Source organism: Caloenas nicobarica, chromosome Z (genome assembly GCF_036013445.1).
Source record: "Caloenas nicobarica isolate bCalNic1 chromosome Z, bCalNic1.hap1, whole genome shotgun sequence".
In the NCBI taxonomy this organism is placed as follows: domain Eukaryota; kingdom Metazoa; phylum Chordata; class Aves; order Columbiformes; family Columbidae; genus Caloenas; species Caloenas nicobarica.
Genome location: NC_088284.1, coordinates 42463386 through 42484899, shown reverse-complemented (window position 1 = coordinate 42484899; position 21514 = coordinate 42463386). Strand labels below are relative to the sequence as shown.

Here is a 21514-nt window from a genome sequence, read left to right as displayed (position 1 = left end):
TACAGCAAAATGAGCTACCATGAGGCTTTGGCTGGTAGTAAACGTGAAAAAAACCTATGCTAACTAGAAGCTTGGAGGAAAGGTTTATATGCTAGTAAGTCAATGCGACATGCAAGCAGGTATAACAGGTTAACACTGCTTATCTGACACACAACATATAATACCATCAGTCTCTGCTGTCCCACTTGGTCATCTGCACAGCTGTTAACTTAGATTCTTCTAGTGTGCCAGGATAGTGCGTTACCTCTCCAAGTTGTCCATCAGCTGTTTGTTTCAAAATGAAAATCTGCTAATTTTGGTTCTAGGTACCAGAAGCCTGGTGGTATGTGAGTTCTTTCAGAAAGGGAAACTGCACTGTGAGACGCAGCCAGTGTAAATGGCACAGTGCAATCCACTGCAAAAGCCAGCACACAAGACTGTGTTAGGCAGAACAAACATTTTTGAACTGATGACTTACATTTTATTTGCATGTTTGAAAAAGCACAGAACTTTGTGAATGCAGTAATTGACAAGGGAATATCCATATGCTGTTAAATAAAGCAATCCAAACTTACCAAGCTTAGTGAAGGCTAGAATTGGACAAAAACTATAGCAATGCCACTGCCCCTGAAAAGCCAAGGCCATATTTAACATACATATAACACTAAATAAGGAATAAAGAATTACATTTCTTTTAAGCATCCTGTCATTCCTAAACCAGTTGATAAGCACTGTGGGCATGAAAAACATTAATCTGATGCAAGAAGATGCCACAGCTGAAGGTCACATGGTTGCGTACACCATGGCGTGAGTTGTAGGAGAAGGAGCGTTAAAGCAAACACACAAGATGGAGAAGCTAGAGTTGTGGCCAGTAGTTGAAAGTAAGACAGGAGAAAAGGACAGCCAGGGATGGGGAGCAAGATGAAGGTCACTTAGTTTGTTCAGCTTGCAGAAGGCTGAAGAGGGACCTCATTGCAGTTTACAACTTCCTCACGAGGGGCAGCAGACGGGTGAGGTGCTGATCTCCTCTCTCTGGTGACCAGCAACAGGACACAAGGAAATGGAATGAAGCTGCATCAGAGGAAGTTCAGACTGGACATCAGGAAAACGTTCTTCACTGAGAGGGTGACTAGAACAAGCTCCCCACCAAAGTGGTCATGGCACCAAGACTGTCAGAGTTCAAGGAGCACCTGGACAATGCTCTAAGTCATATGGTTTAGTTTCAGGTAGTCCTCTGAGGAGCAGGGAGTTGGACTCGATGATACTTATGGGTGCCTTCCAACTTGAGATATTCTATGATCTTTGCCAGGAAGCCCTGCTCTACTCTCAGAGGCTTGTTGGTAACAGGCTCTAAGCCAGTCACAAGAACTTCCATGTTTCCCTGTCACTGAAGCTGGGCCACTCAGTACCTTTAGCTTCGCAAGTATTACTGGCAGCATTGTCCATTTTCAAAAGTGTAATTAATAATTAAAATCTGCTGTATGAAAAAGGGCAAACTAGTTGTTATCCAGGATTATAAATCCACATGTATATGAATCTTTGCATAAGGATTCTCAAAGCACCAATGGATATTCAAATATGTTTGCTTACCAAGGACAGCTGCTATTAACGAAGCTATTAAATGCCCTGTGTAAATGAAAACCTTTTAAATAATTACCTCTGTCAACTCAGTTTACATCACCTCATTAAAAACAAAACCAAAAATAACTCCTTATTTTTCTTTCTACCACCAGCCACTTATGTGACCCTGGCTAATCAAACTCCCTTTAATTCAGTTCCATCCTTAACTCAGGATGCATTTTTACCACTGTTAGGGCACTGCAAAGTGTAACACATCTTCAGCTGACACAGAGCAAAAATTACGTCAAAGGTGCACCTCCACTCCTGCATATTTTCTTTCGACTAACATCTTTAGACTGCTGAACTTTTATGCAAGACTTTCAGTTCTATGAATTATAGCTATTTTACACTTTCAAAAATATGACAACATTTAATATGATTTTGTTATGATCTCTCAAAGTAGATTAAAACAAGCTGTCATGCACTACAATTAAGGGACCAAAACTTCCCCCTATAAAACAAGCATCTATTGCCAATAGCTAGAGTTGTATGAACATGCACAGAAATATGCAGAGTAACAAAAGGAAACAATGCACCTTTTCCTAAGAGAAAGAACAGGACAAAATTGTGTAAGTGTACATCACACATTTATTATGGAACAACTCTCTCAACTCGAAAATTTGGGCACAGGGATTAAAAATAAAAATTCATTGCACTACCTAGTATAGCATTACTAGTAACTCTCATTAAAAAAGTACAAATTTTGTTAAAAATGTATCAAGCCTTCAAATGATTTGGTTACAGATATTTATAATACAAAATCCCCTACATGTTAAATGATACAATGGAGTATGTTTTAAAGAAAACACTTGACAAAATATGATTCCAACAAAACCCATAAGCTTTCATAATCTGAAACACAAGTAGCAAAATGAGGTAACAATGTACCAAAGAAAAAAACACAGCCTTTACAAAGGCCCAAAGATAACTCAGTCAAAAATGTGTTTTCTACAATCAAAATTAAAGATGTTGCTAAATCTCATCCCAAGTATTATACAATGTGTTAACAGCTGTGAAATCACATTCAAGAGCCTGTACAAAATGGCATACAACAAAAGGATTTTTTTTTTTTTTGTAAAGAAAGCCATAAAGTGATACACTGGAATTATCTGTAGGCCTTGCTATCCACTAAAATGTCAAATTAAATTTACAATTTAATTAAAAACCCCGCAGCATTCCTTTTTTTTTTTTTTTTTAAGAAGGAGGAGCCAGGTGATGGCAGAAAGGCAATAAACATAAAAGAGGTCTTGCTGAATTCAGGTGCTGCCAGCATGGCAGGCTGTGAAATTACACACAAATGTGTGTAACACGTGGCAGTTAACAGCTGAACATGAAACCCCCTTCCTTGACAGCTACGACAGAGAGGACTTCGTTTTAGCTTGTCTGAGCTGATTCAGAATGTATGCACTTGTGCTGTTTATACACACTAACCACAGGAAACAGGTCCACATATATCTGCAAGAGTCCCATGCAAACGAAAGAACCTTTACAGAAGAAATGAGCCATAAGAGTGCAAAAATTAATTTCAGGATTTTACCAACTTAGACTCTCCATCTCCTAGAACTCCTACTGCCTCACAGAGTTTCACCAGGGAAAAAGGGACAATACACATCAAGATTTCTCCAATTCCAGAAAGAGGACTACTTTCCCTTGGCTTCAGAAGAATGTGTCTTGTTTGTTTGTGTCTCGCCTAGAAAAAGTACTCTCTTTCCATGCTTGAAACTGAATACTGAGCACAGTAGTGTTAGTTATGTTTAATTCTGTACACACAGATTTTTTTCTTTTGAAGCTCTATAAAAGAGCCTAAGTTTTATAAGACATATGTGACATATGCTTTTCAAACAACATTATTTTATTTGTTAAAAAAATAAATTTTATTACATATGATTTAACCTGCTAGGTTTAACTTCACTGGAAGAGAGGAGAAATTCAAATATTTTCATGTTGATGTAACAGCATTTTCATTTATTTAGTGTTCTTAAGTATGGATAGGTATGGAAAGGCTCACTGTTTTTGAGAACTACTTGCACAACCAAACAGAGGAAAGAGCATCTGAAATAGGGTAAAATTGTGCTTTTATTTTATCTGCACCAAGAGCTGTGTCTGGTCTGTGGAATCTTCAAAGAGGGAAATCAGCATGAAGAACATCTAACACTGTTTGAAATTATAACTGGTACTAAAGCACAGCAGCATACAAAAGCATCAGAAATGATAAAGAATAAACTTAAAGCTGAGACTGGCAGCAAGTTGCAGCAATATTGCTAACTGTGCCACTTGTGCTGCTGCAACCAAAGTAATGACACTGAACTTAAGAGAAGAATTTTGTTGCAAAAAGTGCATCTTTTGAATAACTATGGTATATGCAGACCTAAAAATGTTGCTAAACCATATTGAAGATGTTAACAGTCTGAATGTCATAAATGAAGGTTATTTTTTTCAACATTATTCAGAGCACTTGAATAAACGTTATCGCCTCCTATTTCACAGCAGTGTTCTAGAAGGTGTTCCAATTTTCTGCTATAGTAGAACACACTGGAAACTTAACTGAAAAACCAAGGGAGTTCCTTCTTCATTTACACTCGTCATGAAATAAGGGAGGGCAAGCAGCAGCATCAGGTCAACTGAATTCTGTAGTTTGTAACCAAAAGCCACCTTCTCTTGTGACACAATGAAAAAAATCAGAAGTTCTACCTCTCTGAGAAAATGCTAAAAGTTTTATTTTATTCATGAAGCTGCAGGAATAAAATTGTAATTTTACAAGTTGTTTTAGTTGTATACAAACTCCCTTGTAAATGCCAAAGAATGTACGTGATTAAAGTCAATGTTTATAAGCTAAAAGATTATGTCCTTAGCAAATTTAACGGCCAAAAGTGAAGAGCTGTTGCACAAGACCCTCAGTGTCTTTCTTCTTCCTTTTGTGGAAGAACCACATACCTGGCAAACGCGGCTAGAAAAATTTAGAAGGAGAACAGAAGAACATTGATATTCATATTAGCAATTGAAAATGATAATATTGCAAAATGATTTGGGTGATATTGCAACTTTACATTGATATAACATATGCTAAAACCCCAAAGTTACTCATGTATGAACAATCAATGCACTCTTTAGTGGTACACATTTAAAGCCTCCAATGAAGGGGAAGCATAACAGCTGTTTGAGTAACAGGTAGGAAGGTCTTCACACCTGTTAAGTACATTGGGGAGGAAATACTGAATGCCTGCAATTGATGCACCCATCCCATTCAGTGTGCAACTGCAAACACAAGGAAAGGAACCAGTGTACAGTACTAGTACTGTTTAAATAACACACAAGATTATACATTGCAGCATAATTATTACTACACACATACGTTCTCAGTACATGCTGGTATATAGGTTCTCGAACACACATGCACACTCAGTCACAAGCACACTTGATGCATCCTCTCGCAAGCAATCACACACACCATTCATTCCCACTCACAGTATCTGAAGGCTCTACATAAGGTAGATTGCTATTTTGTTTGGAGCTACCACTTTTTTTTTTTTTCTTTTATATAAAAGCACATGCTAAAAGACCATGTCCACAGTAATCTTGCAGCAACACCCAGAATGATCACACAAAACCCAGGGAATGTTAGTGCACACACAAAATTAAGCTAAAAAAAATATATATATATATATATCTTTGGAGTTCCAATCACACTGTTAGTATAACAATCCCGTAACTGTGAAGACTAGTTATAAGCTTTATAATTGATTAAGTCACACAGTGCAAACTAAGGTCCATTGACCCTTTTGGGTAAAGGGTAGGCTGGAAGCCACATGGTATGTTCAATAGATAGTTCATATATACATGTGATCAGGAACACCCAAACCAGATTTGTGCTCTTAGATTGGTCATTCCGAATCACGATGCACTTCTGAAGCATCAGCTCTACAAATCGGGCAGGTACGATTTGCCTGTAAAACCAGAAACAAAAGAGAGTTTACTGTTCCAGCGAATACACTGTTAAGGTAATGTGTGTATGACACTGACATCTGTGAATATTGAAACGTAATTCAAGAGTACTCAAAACAACAGAAGACAAAGTGTGCTTATGCCTTTTTTTAGTTTGTTTGGTTATGTTACAGTGGTGTGGTAAGTTTGCCAATTGAAAATTATGTTTCCAATAAAATAATTGTGCCTCTTATCTTTAGAGATAAAGCAAACCAGCAAACTAGGCTTTATCTAAGTGATGGTGGTTTTGTTAATGCAAATTCAGTTATAGTACATTGCAATCACATGGATACAACTAAGAAGCTGTACTGTGTGCTGCAAAGAAATCCTCCAAAACCAGACTAGAAACCAGTCATATAGACTTGGTCAAAGCTGAAAGCAGACCAGGGAAAAGGGGAAGAGGTTTCAGTAAAGAGGGGAAAAAGAGAAAAAAAAAATAGACAGACATAAGACGACCTGAGAAAAAAGGTATTAACACAGATAAGGTGGGTCTAAATTTAGTCCTTCAGTAAAGCAATCACTGAAAATATGTCCTGTGACTCTTCTACTTTTATAGCCTTCTTGAAAAGATAAGAAGTAACATTTCTTAAACTACTGGGAAAGTATTTCTGCCTTCTCATTCCCCTTTTCAAATAAAGGCTAATTTCATTTTAGCAAATGATGAGAAAAATCCCACACAAAACCCAACTATGACAAAACATTTCCTTTGCAAAGGAGAGAGTGAAAATAACTCAGGATTCCCTGTTGCAACTTCCGTATTTCATGGTTACCAAAATTGCAGGACCAAGCACTGTTAACTCAAAGTTTTTCTAAGGTAGCCAGTTTTTTCAATGAAAAGACAAGTTAGAGCATCAGGAAATGTGGCTCTGCAGGACAGAATTCAGAAATCATTGTCATGAATTTAAAATCCAAACAATAAATGCCAATGAAATTAACATGTCATTACTGGTTTATAGTTTATATCATAGTTATTATTGCTTTGCTTTTTGTAAAGCATGGATTGGAGAACCAATCTGAAATGTATTTATTACTTTTTCACTAACAGTTTTGAAATTACTTGAGGACAATGCCATTACTTGGTCTCTACTTTGTATTTGCACTATTCTAGGTATAATTCAGCTATTAAGTTGGTACAAAAGTAATCGCGGTTCTTGCATTGTTGAAATGTGCTGTTTGATATTGGAATACATTCTTAAATAAATGTGGTTATGTTATACATGATTTTAATGTGCTTTTCTCACTTTTTTTTTTTTTTGCTAATGATGTATTACTTGCTGTTTATTTTATATTTATTTTAGACTATGGAAATTATGTTAGACAAAAAGCAAATGAGAGCGATTTTCTTATTTGAATTCAAAATGGGTCATAAAGCAGTGGAGACAACTCGCGACATCAACACCACATTTGGCCTAGGAGCTGCTAACGAACGTACAGTGCAGTGGTGGTTCAAGAAGTTTTGCAAAGGAGACGAGAGCCTTGAGGATGAGGAATGCAGTGGCTGGCCAGTGGAAGTTCACAATGACCAACTGAAAGCAATCCTTGAAGCTGCCCCTCCTACAACTACACAAGAAGTTGCCAAAGAACTCAACGTGGACCATTCTACAGTCGATTGGCATTTGAAGCAAACTGGAAAGATGAAAAAGCTCAATAAGTGGGTGCCTCATGAACTGACCGAAAACCAAAGAAATTGTTGTTTTGAAGTGTCGTCGTCTTCTACAGAACCATTTCTTGTTTGGATTGTGATGTGCAATGAAAAGTGGATTTTATACAACAACTGGTGATGACCAGCTCAGTGGCTGGACTGAGAAGAACCTCCAAAGCACTTCCCAAAGCCAAACTTGCACTAAAATAAGGTCATGGTCACTGCTGGGGGTCTGCTGCTGTTCTGATCGACCATAGCTTTCTGAATCCCACCAAACCCATTCCATCTGAGAAGGATGCTCAGCAAATCAATGAGATACACCGAACACTGCAACGCCTGCAGCCGGCATTGGTCAACAGAAAGGGTCCAATTCTTCTCCAAGAGAACGCCCAACCGCACGTCACATAAACGACGCTTCAAAAGTTGAATGAATTGGGCCACGAAGTTTTGCCTCATCTGCTATATCACCTGGTCTCTTGCCAACCAACCACCACTTCTTGAAGCATCTTGACAACTTTTTGCAGGGAAAACACTTTTACAACCAGCAGAATGCAGAAAATGCTTTCCAAGAGTTCACAGAATCCCAAAGCACGCATGTTTACACTACAGGAATAAACAAACTTCTTTCTCGGTGGCAAAAATGTGTTGATTGTAATGGTTCCTATTTCGATTAATAAAGATGTGTTTGAATCCAGTTATAATGATTTAAAATTCATGGTCCAGAACTGCAATTACTTTTGCACCAATCTGATAATATGATTTTTAAAATAAAAAGGCTTGTCCTTCAAAATTCAATGGTTTAATGAAACAAAAGATATTTGCTTAGATAAATAATGAGGTATCCACCATCTGTATCATGAAACACAGCATTCAGTGGGTATAATTTTCTGACAGGAATTGCAGAAATAAATCCACTGTGCCAGGATAAAACGGATACTCATAGATACTGCAACACTGACTTTAAGCAACTCTTCAAGATCCTGTATGAACATCTGGTTTTAAATTTAGTTGCATTCTTGTGCTTTTCACTCAGTCGTCGAGATCAGCTGATGGGGACCAGCTCGGCCAGAGCCGTCAGAGCGATCTCGAGGTAAGGAGAAGTGTGGGGGTGGGTTTCGGTTTCGGGACCCGGCAGCCCCCGGCAGCCCTTGCGAGAGTGGCTGACGTGGCGTGGGCGTTACCACGGGGACGGCGATCACACCCCCGCCCCTCGCCTTGAAAAAGCTTCAAGGAGGGCAGTGACAAGTCATTGCTCACCAGGCGCTGGGAGAGGCAACCAGCTGTGACGCGGGTGAGTATCACCCACACTGTGCTGCAGCGGCAGGTGGGGTAGCTCGTGCAGTAGGGCGCAGAGACTATCATTCCTCGCCTGTTAGACCCTCTCACCTACTGCCAGTGTCCCTGACTGTTGCCGACCATGGTCTCCTCCAGGAGGAGAGCTTGCCTAAAGAAGACTGTGTCGACTCAGACGGAGCTACTGCCTCGAACCGTGGCTGTCCAGGTGTCCGGCTGCAGGGAGTGCCAGAGCCTGCTGCTGCCGGGGGAGGGAGGCAGCATTCAGCCTGCGTGAGGTGCGAGCAGGTGCAAGATCTGCTAGGCATGGTTGCAAAACTTAAGGAGGAGATTGAGACACTGAGGTCCACCAGGGAATGTGAAAGGGAGATCGACTGATGGAGTAACTCCCTGGCGTGCCAGGCAGAAAGGCCCCAAGGGGGAACCCCCCAAAAGGTGATGGACCCCCTGCCCTGTCAGGCAGAGAAGGAAGATCTGAGAGAGCCCCTGCCCTGTCACTGTCGGGCAGAAGTAGGGGGCCAAACAGCTGAGGAGGGTTGGAAGCCAGTTGCAATTAGGTGTCACGGGCAACCCCCCTCCCTACCTGCTTTGCTTCCCCGGGTGCCCCTCCGTAATAGGTTTTGGCCCTGGATATTGAAGAAGATGTAGGTGGGGACGTGGTGCAAGGGCCACCTACGAGGTCACATAGGAAGAGGCGATCAACTCCATGCCTCAAGACTGCCTCCAATAAAAAAGAAAGAAGGGTAATTGTGGTAGGCAATTCCCTTCTGAGAGGGACGGAGGGCCCGATATGCAGAGCTGACCCTCAGCATCGGGAAGTTTGTAGCCTACCTGGAGCTCGGATCAGGGACATCGCCAGGGCGCTCCCCAAACTGGTGCGCCCAACGGACTATTGCCCCCTACTGATCTTCCAGACAGGTGGGGAGGAAGCGGCATCCCGTAGTCTGAGGGGAATGAAGAAAGACTTCAAGGCCTTGGGACGGATGGTGAAAGAGTCTGGGGCTCAAGTTATCTTCTCTTCCCTCTTTCCATTTTTGGGTGATGATGTGGGATGGAATAGAAAAATTAAGTCCGTAAATGATTGGCTTCGGGACTGGTGCTACAGGCAGGGCTTTGGGTTCTTTGATAACGGCTGGTTTTATAAGACACCAGTCTGGTCAGTGATATGTGGGAAAGGTTTATCCCACAGGGGTAAAAGGATGCTGGGACAGGAATTAGCAGGGCTCATTTGGAGGGCTTTAAACTAGATTCGAAGGGGGATGGGGTTGTAGCTGGGCTTGCATCAGTGGGGCAGCATGCTGGAATCCATAAAGACCAGGAGGCCCCTCAGGCCCCTAGGGTGAAATTGGTGTACTCGGCTCGCTCCCTGAAATGCCTGTACACCAATGCACACAGCATGGGGAATAAGCAGGAGGAGTTAGAAACCTGCATTCGGTCAGGAGATTATGATCTGGTGGCATTAACAGAGACATGGTGGGACAGCTCACATGACTGGAATGTGGTCATGGATGGCTATGTCCTTTTCAGGAAAGACAGGCCAGCCAAGCGTGGTGGTGGAGTTGCTCTTTACGTGAGAGAGCAACTACAATGTATAGAGTACTGTCCAGGTGTGGTTGAGGAGCAAGATGAGAGTCTGTGGGTGAGAATTAAGGGGCAGGCTGGCAGGGGTGACACTGTTGTGGGAGTCTATTACAGGCCACCAGATCAGAGTGAGGATGTTGATGAGGCCTTCTACGGGCAGCTGAGCGTGGCCTCACAGTCACAGGCTCTGGTTGTTATGGGGGATTTTAACTACCCTGATGTTTGCTGGAAGGACTACTCAGCCAGCCAGCCTCAGTCTAGGAGGTTCCTCCAGTGCATTGACGATAACTTTCTGATGCAAATGGTGGAGGAGCTGACTAGGAGAGGTGCGCTGCTGGATCTCATCCTCGCTAACAAGGAGGGTCTGGTTGAAGCAGTAAAGGTGGGGGGCTGCCTTGGTTGCAGTGACCATGAGATGGTGGAGTTCAGAATCTCCTGTGGTGGGAGCAGAATACCGAGCAGAATTGCAACCCTGGACTTCAGCAGGGCTGACTTCGGCCTTTTCAAACAATTGCTGGAGGAAATCCCATGGGCAAGGCTGCTAGAAGGTAAAGGGGCCCAAGATAGTTGGTTAACACTCAGGGACTGCTTCTACCAAGCTCAAGATCAGTGCATCCCGACGCGCAGGAAGTCAAGGAAGGGAGCCAGGAGACCTGCGTGGTTAAACAAGGAACTGCTGGGCAAACTCAAGTGGAAGAGGAAGGTTTACAAATCATGGAAGGAGGGGCTGGCCACTTGGGAAGAATATAAGTCTGTTGTCAGAGGATGTAGGGAGGCAACTAGGAAAGCTAAGGCCTCCTTAGAGTTAAACCTGGCCAGAGGGGTCAAGGACAACAGAAAGAGCTTTTTCAAATACATGGCAGATAAAACTAACACCAGAGGCAATGTAGGCCCACTGATGAATGGGGTGGGTGCCCTGGTGACAGAAGATACAGAGAAGGCAGAATTACTGAATGCCTTCTTTGTCTCTGTCTACTCTGCCGGAGGCTGTCCTGAGGAGCCCCGTACCCCTGAGGCCCCAGAGGAAGGCAGAGCAATGCAGGAGTTTGCCTCAGTTGATGAGGACTGGGTTAGGGACCAGTTAAGCAATCTGGACATCCGTAAATCCATAGGTCCAGATGGGATGCACCCGTGCATGGGTGCTGAGGGAGCTGGCTGAAGTCATTGCTGGACCGCTCCCCATCATCTTTGCCAAGTTGTGGGAAACGGGAGAGGTGCCTGAGGACAGGAGGAAAGCAAATGTCACTCCGGTCTTCAAAAAGGGCAAGAAGGAGGACCCGGGCAACTATAGACTGGTCAGCCTCACCTCCATCCCTGGGAAAGTGATGGAACACCTTATCCTTGGTGCCATCTTAAGACATATCAAGGATAAGAGGGTCATCAGGGACAGTTAACAGGGCTTCACCAAGGGGAAGTCGTGTTTGACCAACCTCATAGCCTTTTATGAAGACGTAACAAGGTGGATTGACGATGGCAGAGCAGTGGATGTGGTCTACCTTGACTTCAGCAAAGCATTTGACACCGTCTCCCACAGCATCCTCATGCAAAACTGAGGAAGTGTGGACTGGATGATCGGGTAGTGAGGTGGACTGCAAACTGGCTGAAGGAGAGAAGCCGGAGAGTCGTGGTCAATGGGGCGGAGTCTGGTTGGAGGCCTGTATCTACTGGAGTGCCTCAAGGGTCAGTTCTGGGACCAATACTATTCAATATATTCATCAATGACTTGGATGAGGGAATTGAGTGTACTATCAGCAAGTTTGCTGATGACACCAAGCTGGGAGGAGTGGCTGACACACCGGAAGGCTGTGCTGCCATCCAGTGAGATCTGGACAGGCTAGAGAGTTGGGCGGGGAAAAATTTAATGAAATATAACAAGGGAAAATGTAGAGTCTTGCATCTGGGCAGGAACAACCACAGGTTCCAGTATAGGTTGGGGAATGACCTATTAGAGAGCAGTGTAGGGGAAAGGGACCTGGGGGTCCTGGTGGACAGCAGGATGACCATGAGCCAGCACTGTGCCCTTGTGGCCAAGAAGGCCAATGGCATCCTGGGGTGTATTAGAAGGGGGGTGGTTAGTAGGTCGAGAGAGGTTCTCCTTCCCCTCTACTCTGCCCTGGTGAGACCTCATCTGGAATACTGTGTCCAGTTCTGGGCCCCTCAGTTCAAGAAGGATAGGGAACTGCTGGAGAGAGTCCAGCGCAGGGCCACAGAGATGATTAAGGGAGTGGAGCATCTCCCTTATGAGGAAAGGCTGAGGGAGCTGGGTCTCTTTAGCTTGGAGAAGAGGAGACTAAGGGGTGACCTCATCAATGTTTATAAATATATAAAGGGTGGGTGTCACAAGGATGGAGCCAGGCTCTTCTCGGTGACAACCAACAGTAAGACAAGGGATAATGGGTTCAAGCTGGAATACAAGAGGTTCCACTTAAATGTGAGAAGAAACTTCTCAGTGAGGGTGACGGAACACTGGAACAGGCTGCCCAGGGAGGTTGTGGATTCTCCTTCTCTGGAGACATTCAAAACCCACCTGGACGCCTTCCTGTGTAACCTCACCTAGGTGTTCCTGCTCTGGAAGGGGGATTGGACTAGATGATCTTTCGAGGTCCCTTCCAATCCCTAACATTCTGTGATTCTGTGATTCTGTGATTTTCATGAAATTCTTTCTCCCTTTCTGGCATTTAGTGTGACTCTTTGGTGCAAAAAGAGGAATAAGATAGACATAATATTGTAATATTGACCTTCTAACTAGCCACTCATTCAGGAAAACTTACTTTCTGTACTGTAAGGAGAGAGAGCTGTATGTTCAATGAACTAATCTTTTTTATATTTTATAGAAATTCATAGCTCAAGTAAACTGCATTTAGAAAAATGGATCTCTTAGGATCTATTAGAATCCTTTAAAACTTTGGTATTAGTCAGAACGAAGTTAAACTACAGTTACAGTTTTTCTCATATATAAAATACATAATTTCCTCTCAGAACAGTTTTCCTTGTTATCTGGTTCCAAACCCTCAAGGTGAAGACAGGTCATGTTTTCAAGCTGTCCTTTGGAATGATGACTAATTCTTATTTTACAAAAGAAGAGATTTCTCATGTATTCATATTTGAACAAAGGACTCAGGATATTAAGAAATAACAGAATAATGTGAAATATGAGAGTTAACAATACTATGAAAAGCAAAAGAATAACCTCCCTATTAATTCTGTTGCCTCCACTGTATTACATCTTCTCTCACAAGTCTTTAACCTTGCTTAAACAGGGAAGTATAAATTGAAGTTGGCAGCCTAATGCACTATAAACTAACATTCCCTCTCACTTGCTTACAGTACCTAAAAGGGTGGTACTGTACATAGCATTATAGAGGCAGGGCAGATCAAAACTTTCATGCATAGACAAGCCACAAAACTTTCTTAGATACTTTTTTCTTCTCTATCATCACCAACAGGCAGTGGAATAAAGATTTTTTTAAAATAATCAGACTGGATCTCTAAACTCTTATTTACATCTTTCACTAACAACATGGTGAAACTTAAAAGAATCAACATGACTTCATAGTTCCAGAACTAGTTCTAGAAATATTCCTATATAGCAAACACCTTCCTCAGAAAAACAAGGGGACAAACTGGCAACTTTTTTTTCTTTTTTTTTACTTTGTGGAAAAAATTTACAAGTACTGAAAGCTACAATTTTTACCTTCCCTTGCAGAATTTATCAACATGATGTCGGCTGGATGATGTGAATTAAGTGGATGTGGACATAATTAACACTATCAACATATAAAACAAGTTGTCAAATATATAAGTGAATGGACAGATGCAAAGCTACAGCACAAACTATCTATCAATTATCTTCACTTCCAGATGTTTGCTGTTTTAACTGTTAACAAGTTTAGACAGAAGCTGTAACTAAAACAGGGTGGTATTACAGGTTATTTCTTATAGTTTGCAAAGTAAAATAATCTTTATTTCCAAACACCATCTCCATACCAGTGCAACTAAACCCACATAGTGTAAATACCTTGCCTTAGCAATCCTACACTGTGATGCTTCAACCTTGTCTAGCTTATTTTGCATCCAGCTCTGAATACACGATGTCAATACAAGCAGTTTTAGGTGGGTATAACTGCACCCCTTTAGATTTAGATTTACGTTGCATATCTTTCACTTCATTCTCCCATGTAGCCGACACTCTTATGCTCATAGGGTTTTTCTATGATAAGACAACCTTTAGAAAACACTACACCTGAAGATCCGCTAGAAAATACATAGTTTCTATTATAAGCTGGGACAGGAACACCAGAAAAAAGCTATTTCACCACTACTACAGTACATCTATGATTATGAAAATAAAGACTAAACTAAATCTGCTTTTTTCACTTTTCTGTTCTGCCAGTTCATTACCAGTTGAAAATACCAAATCTAACTGTAGAACTGCTACACTGAGTCCCCAAAAAGCTTAATTCAACATACTTGTCTGACTCTTGACACCAACGGCAGGTAAGAAAGAGCATAAAAACAGGACAAGCATGCATGATACTTCCCTGACATGTTCTTCTAACTTCCAGCAATCTGCAGATCAGGGGCTCTATGAATCAGAGGTATATTTTTTTGCATTAATAGCCTGGAAAGAACTGTCTTTTAAAAAAATCTATATAATCAGTTTAATGTATATAGACCTATGGCTTCCACTGTCTCACAGGCTGTGTCAAATGATCTTAGTTCTTTTTTCATAAAATGGAGTGAATACTACCCTTGGATGCTCTGTCCACACCACAAATGACTTAAGAAGTTTCATGCAATAAAGACTTAATAAATCTAGTGTGAACAGTCCTTGAGAGGAGTAGGGGGACAATGGAGAGTACCACTTGAATGTATATACTCCACTCTTCATTTGCAGTTAATGAACAAAGCAGCATACATCTAGCATAGACATATTGATAATATTGGGGCAGGGGGGAGTGTGTACATAGCTTTTTAATCTGACAATAAAGCAACTAGGTTCTATTGAAACTTATGATCATTGTTGTGGAAACATTTTTTATGCTGGCCTTGGATTTTGTAGAAGCCTTAGACTTCTGTAGGTACTGTAGCTCAAGAGCAATTTCCTATCCCAGTTTTTTAAAATCCTTCTCAGTATTCTTGATATCTTGCTAGCCAAAAGAATGCTACCAATATAAACTTGATTTTTTCATTCTCTGCACTATTTTAGTCTGTGCCAAAGGACTGCATTTTCTTGCTTGTATGAAGCCATAAGGGTGAGGTGTTTTCATTTGTTTTTTTGAAACAACAGACATCATCTGTAATTCTCTAGGGACTGTATCCTGTCTTAACATAGGATCATTGTAGTTTCCAATGTTCTACACAACAGACTATACACAGATTAAACTAAAGATGAACAGAACAAATACCGAAAAAAGGTAAGGCAAGATGGGGATCAACACCTTGTTGGCAGTAGATCTAGCTAGTGCAGCTTGTAGAGATGTCTATGTATCATAACCAACTTATCTGTATTTCCTGTTCTTCACACATTCTGTACTGCTGCTATTTTCTCTGTCCTCTTGCAGGGCTGCCCTGATTCTAGTTCCTTTCTTTTCTTGTCAGATTCTCTCAGAAAGGTCTATCATAATTTTGTAAAACTATAATTTCTGTTTGTATAGATGACATTTCTATATATATATGTATACATGCATACAGATATATGTACACACATAACACTTTTGCCCCAGAATCTAACATTAATAGCAAAGTGGGGGAGGAAGGTATCAGTATTCACTCTTGCTATACAGGATATGGAAAATAGTTAAAGCCACCATCATCACAGAAACTCTAATTCATACTTCCTATATCATTGTGTTACTTTTTTGTTTTCAAGTTTTCTTTAATTTCACATATTACTTGAATTCATGGTCATTGTTTTGTGCAAATGGGAAACACAGTAAAATCTGTCAGTGAAAATAATTCTCTTCATATTCATTTTTCCTTGTGCCAAAGACTATAAAGAAACATCCTTCATAAATAGTTAGAAAAATATCTTAAGTAGGAAGTGCTTTCACTCTGTTGGCGTTTCTGGCCTAAGTATTAGAAATGTGAAACAAGATGAAATGAAGTGGAACAACAAACTACTCCCACCGCTTCCCCCCAAACTACATTAATTCCATACAAGACATTTTGGGGTTTTTTTTGTTTGTTTACCTTCAGCCATTTATCGACACACTTGGCATGGAACTCATGGTTACAGGGTAAGACTCTAAGTAGCTGCCTTGACTCAAAATCACACATACACACCACACACCTAAAAACAGAAAACAAAATTCAAATGTATCTGCTGTGTAAGAACCACAAATACATATTCCATACAAAACTTTACAGATATGACTACAACATGGTAGGTCATTTACTCCTTGGGTAGCTACAATTATCTATATTTGTCGTTGAAGGTGCGGAGTGTGACAACGTAAACTGAGAATTGCTTTTGTGGTTTTGTTTGGTTTTTAGTGTTTGTTTTGTTTCAGGTTATGTTTGATATTTTTTTCTTTCTGTGCTTTAAATCACAAAGCAAGTGGTCCTGCTCACAGGAGTTCACAGACGCAACAATCAGAACCGACGTTTAATCAAAATTCAATATGTTGGAGATAATGATCTATAAGGTTTACTCCCTACTGATACTACTAAGTCACAATGAGGGTCTCTGTAAATGGAATATCAGGGAAAAATCTTTAGTCTGATGTTCAAACATTGGAAAGCATTTGGTACTACTTTAACTAACTTTCCGCTTGGTTACAAGGATCTTTCAAACACAGCAAGTTAATGGATTTTAAAAATAAGAAGATGCACTCTTAAACCACTGACAAAGCTCTATCAGGAGCACTTGAAACATCAACACGTGAAGCTATTTTGACACAGGCTAAATTCCAAGTTGACAATGTCACTTAAACGTCTAGCATGCTGAGCAAAACCTAGAACGCCTTTCTTTCATTTTAGTTTTTTTAATGCTGAGGAACTAAACTGAAACATAGCTAAATGATGTGAGCCTAGATAGGGATTTTACAGTAAGGATAAATAGTATGTGATCCGGAAAACAACCCAAGAAAAAAAAAAGAAAATTAAACTGTTTGCTGACATGACGGCTTTTAAAGCCCTTCTAGTGTAGCTAAAGCTGCAAGTTAAATGAATGAAAATATAGCCACCTAAATTATGGACCTTTGAAAAACACCAACGTACTTACAATGTCTGTTCTGACTGGTGGTTGTTTGGATTGAACCTGTAGGATGGAAGCTGTTCAATGTCCGCCTTTGTTAATCCTCGTGGTTTGGCTTCTCCCAGACGTTCTGCCAAATTCAGCAGTGCCTGCAAAACATGGAAACCAGACATTTTAAAATTCTCTGCTCAGATAGGTTCTGGTTCCGCTAGAGGTGGGGCTGCCATTATACCTCACTACCCCAGCTTGTAGCACAAAACACCCTTCTATCAAGAAATGTTTAGAATCTTAGTTCTCCTGTACAAGACGAGCCTCATAGAGAGCCTTTCAGAATTCAATCATCTTTCTAATTCTGTAAGATGTTTTCTTTGGGACTTCAAAACCTCCAGGACCCAACTTTCAATTAGTCTTGTGGTTGCCTGCACAGCCTGGTATGTATTTTACTTCTGAAGGACCTCTCGTCTCAGAAATAAGATGATGGTTCCTCTGACCTAGCACGGAAGTTATTACAGAAGTGCTCATTGTTGAACTGAAAACATGTAACTACAGAGAGCTCTTAATGGGAGCGCAGGCAAAGAGATGCAAAAGTAAGGGTTGTTGATGACTGTTTGAAGAGAAACTGAATGGAATCCAACAGTCTCAACCAGCAAGGCCACAACAGCTTGGACTTCCCACAAAGGAAAAAAGGCGAGTTGTGGTCATAGGAGACTCCCTTCTAAAGGGAACAGAAGGCCCTATATGCGGGCCAGACCCACTTCTTAGGGAAGTCTGCTGCCTCCCTGGGGCCAGGGTTAAAGATGTAAAAAGGAAACTTCCTGCCCTGGTTAGGCCATCAGACTACATCCCACTAATAATTTTTCAGGTAGGCAGAGATGAAACTGAAAAGGGAAAACAAAAGATGATCAAGAGAGACTTCAGGGCCTTGGGCCAAGGGATCAGGAGCACAAGTAGTGTTCTCGTCTGTCCTCACAGTTGCAGGGTATGATGAGGAAGACCCAGCAGATCAATACCTGGCTGCAGGACTGGTGTCACCAGCAGAATTTTGGGCTTTTTGATCATGGGTCGGCTTACATGACATCTGGTCTGCTAGTGACAAATTGGATGCACCTGTCTTAAAAGGGGAAAAGAATCCTGGGGCAGGAGTTAGGAAGACTTATTGAGAGGGCTTTAGAGTAGATTTGAAGGGGGAGGAAACCAGGTGTGGCAGAGGCAAACCCAAGGGCGGTATGCTGGCATCCGAGGGTACTGCTAACGAGGCCCTTTGGTCTGCCATCCCAAGGGAATCAATGGCTCAGCTGAAGTGCATCTAAATGGATGCAAGCAGCATGTGTAACAAACAGGAGGAGCTGGAAGCCCTTGTGAGGCAGAAGAACCACAATATAGTTGCCATCACAGAAACATGGTGGGATGACTCTCACAACTGGAGTGCTGCATTAGATGGCTATAAACTCTTCAGAAGGGACAGGCAAGGAAGGAGAGGAGGTGGGGTAGACCAGTAGGTTAGAAAGAGTTTTGATTATCTGGAGCTTGATGAGGGTGATGATAGGGTTGAATGTCTATGGGTGAGAATCAAGGGCAACAAGGCGGATATCCTGGTGGGGGTGTGTTACTGACCACCCAACCAGGATGAAGAGGCAGATGAGATATTTTGCAGGCAGCTGGGAGAAGTCTCTCGATTGCTAGCCCTTGCTCTCATGGGGGACTTCAGCCTACCAGATGTCTGCTGGAAGTACAACACAGCAGAGAGCAAGCAGTGTAGGAGGTGCCTGGAGTGCATGGAAGACAACTTCCTGACACAGCTGGTTAGTGAGCCTACTAGGGAAGGAGCCCCCCTGGATCTGTTGTTTGTGAACAGAGAAGGGCTCGTGGGCAACATGTTGGTTGGAGGTCGCCTAGGTAATAGAGACCATGAAATGATTGAGTTTAGATGTAGCTTGGAGAAGTTAGAAGGGTGATCAGCAGAAGTGCTACTTTGGACTTCCGAAGGGGAGACTTTGACCTGTTCAGATGGCTGGCTGGCAGAGTCCCTTGGGAGGCAGTGCTGATGGGCAAAGGAGTGCAGGAAGGTTGGTCTCTCTCCAAGAAGGAAATCTTAGAGGCACAGGAGCAGGCTGCCCTCATGTGCCGAAAGGTGAGCCAGCAGGGAAGAAGGCCAGCCTGGCTGAATAGAGAGCTTTGTCTGGAACTTAGGAATAAAAGGAAAATTTATAACCTTTGGAAGAAGGGGCAGGCTACTCAAGAGGAACACAAGAATTCTGTGAAGTGCATAGCAGGGAGAAAATTACAAGGGCCAAAGCCCAAGCAGAACTGAGCCTGGCCACCGCTGTTAAAGGCAAGAAGAAATGTTTCTATAAATACATCAGCAACAAGAAGAAGGGTAAGGAGAATCTCCATCCCCTGATGGATACAGAGGGAAACATAGTGACAGAAGATGAGGGAAAGGCTGAGAAAATAAATGCCTTCTTTCCCTCAGTCTTTAATAGTAAGACCAGTTGTGCTCCAGGTACCCAATCTCCTGAGCCAAAAGACAAGGATGGAGAGCAGAATGAAGCCCCAATAATCCAAGGGGAAATGGTTGGTGACCTGCTACACCACTTGGTCACCCATAAGTCTATGGGGACAGATGGGATACACCGAAGGGTGCTGAGGGAGCTGGCGGAAGTGATCACTAACCTCCTTTCCATTAATTATCAGCAGTCCTGGCTAACTGGGGAGGTCACACTTGACTGGAAGTTGGCAAATGTGATGCCCATCTAAAAGAAGGGCCAGAAGGAGGATCTGGGGAACTACAGACCCATCAGTCTAACCTCAGTGCCGAGGAAGATCATGGAGCAGATGATTTTGAGAAACATCACACAGCACATACAAGACAACTATATGATCAGGCCCAGTCAACATGGGTTTATGAAAGGCAGGTCCTGTTTGACCAACCTGATCTCCTTCTACGACAAGGTGACCCACCTAGTAGATGAGGGAAAGGCTATGGGTGTTGTATACTTAAGACTTCAGTAAAGCCTTTGACACTGTATCCCACAGCATTCTCCTGGAGAAGCTGGCAGCTCATGGCCTGGATGGGTGTACTCTGTGATGGATAAAGAACTGGCTGGATGGCCAGGTCCAAAGAGTTGTGGTGAACAGAGCCAAATCCAGTTGGTGGCCAGTCACAAGTGGTGTTCCCCTGGGCTCAGTATTGGGCCAGTTCTGTTTAATCTCTTTATCAATGATCTGGATGAGGGGATTGAGTGCACCCTTAGTAAGTTTGCAGATGACACCAAATAGGGTGGGAGCGTTGATCTGCTGGAGGGTAGGAAGGCCATGCAGAGGGATCTGGACTGGCTGGATTGATGGGCTGAAGTCAATTGTATAAGGTTTAACAAGGCCAAGTGTTGGGTCCTGCATTTGGGTCACAACAACCCCATGCAGCACTACAGGCCCGGGGAAGAGTGGCTGGAAAGCTGCCTGGAAGAAAAGGGCCTGGGGGTGTTGATTGACAGCTGGCTGAACATGAGCCAGCAGTGTGCCCAGGTGGCCAAAAAGGCCACCAGCATCCTGGCTTGTATCAGGAATAGTGTGGCCAGCAGGACTACAGAAGTGATTGTGCCACTGTATTTGGCACTGGGGAGGCCCCACCTTGAATACTGCGTTCAGTTTTGGGCCCCATATCATAAGAAGGACATTGAGGTGCTGGAGAGAGTGCAGAGGAGGGCAATGAAGCTGGCAAAGGGTCTGGAGCACAAGTCTAATGAGGAGCGGCTGAGGGAACTGAGGCTGTTTAGCCTGGAGAAAAAAAGGCTGAGGAGAGACCTTATTGCTGTCTACAACTACCTGAAAGGAGGTTGTAGCATGGAGGGTGTTGGTCTCTTCTCTCAAGTAGCAAGTGATAGGACAAGAGGAAATGGCCTCAAGTTGCGCCAGGGAAGTTTAGATTGGGTATTAGGAAAAAATTTTTCACAGAAAGGCATTTTTCAGGCATTGGAACAGGCTGCCCAGGGAAGTGGTGGAGTCGCCATCACCGGAGGTGTTTAAAAGGCATTTAGACGAGGTTCTTAGGGACACGGTTTAGTGCCAGAGTTAGGTTAGGTTATGGTTGGACTTGATGATCCTGAGGGTCTCTCCCAGCTGAAATGATTCTATAATTATCTTGGACATTAAAGAGGGTTCTACATCTATAGATGTGAATTACTGTACCCTTTGGAGGGCCAAGAGGAAAAGGCAGTAAG

The 21514-nt window shown here is 42.4% G+C and overlaps 1 protein-coding gene across 10 annotated transcripts in view; it reads right to left on the bottom strand.

Moving 5' to 3' along the window:
• Positions 1-2186: 2186 nt before the first annotated feature.
• Positions 2187-21514, bottom strand: part of RNF38 (ring finger protein 38) — a 133884-nt gene continuing 114556 nt past the window's right edge. For 8 of the 10 annotated variants that reach the window (XM_065656137.1, XM_065656143.1, XM_065656139.1 and 5 more), the window contains 3 exons: positions 17322-17443; positions 16289-16388; positions 2187-5543 (listed from right to left, as the gene is read on the bottom strand). In XM_065656137.1, coding sequence (XP_065512209.1) covers positions 5481-5543; positions 16289-16388; positions 17322-17443 — 285 coding nt within the window. In that variant the 3' untranslated portion in view covers positions 2187-5480. Of the gene's footprint in view, positions 5544-14600; positions 14682-16288; positions 16389-17321; positions 17444-21514 lie in introns of those variants that run through there. The other 2 variants (XM_065656138.1, XM_065656140.1) reach the window with 2 other exon arrangements.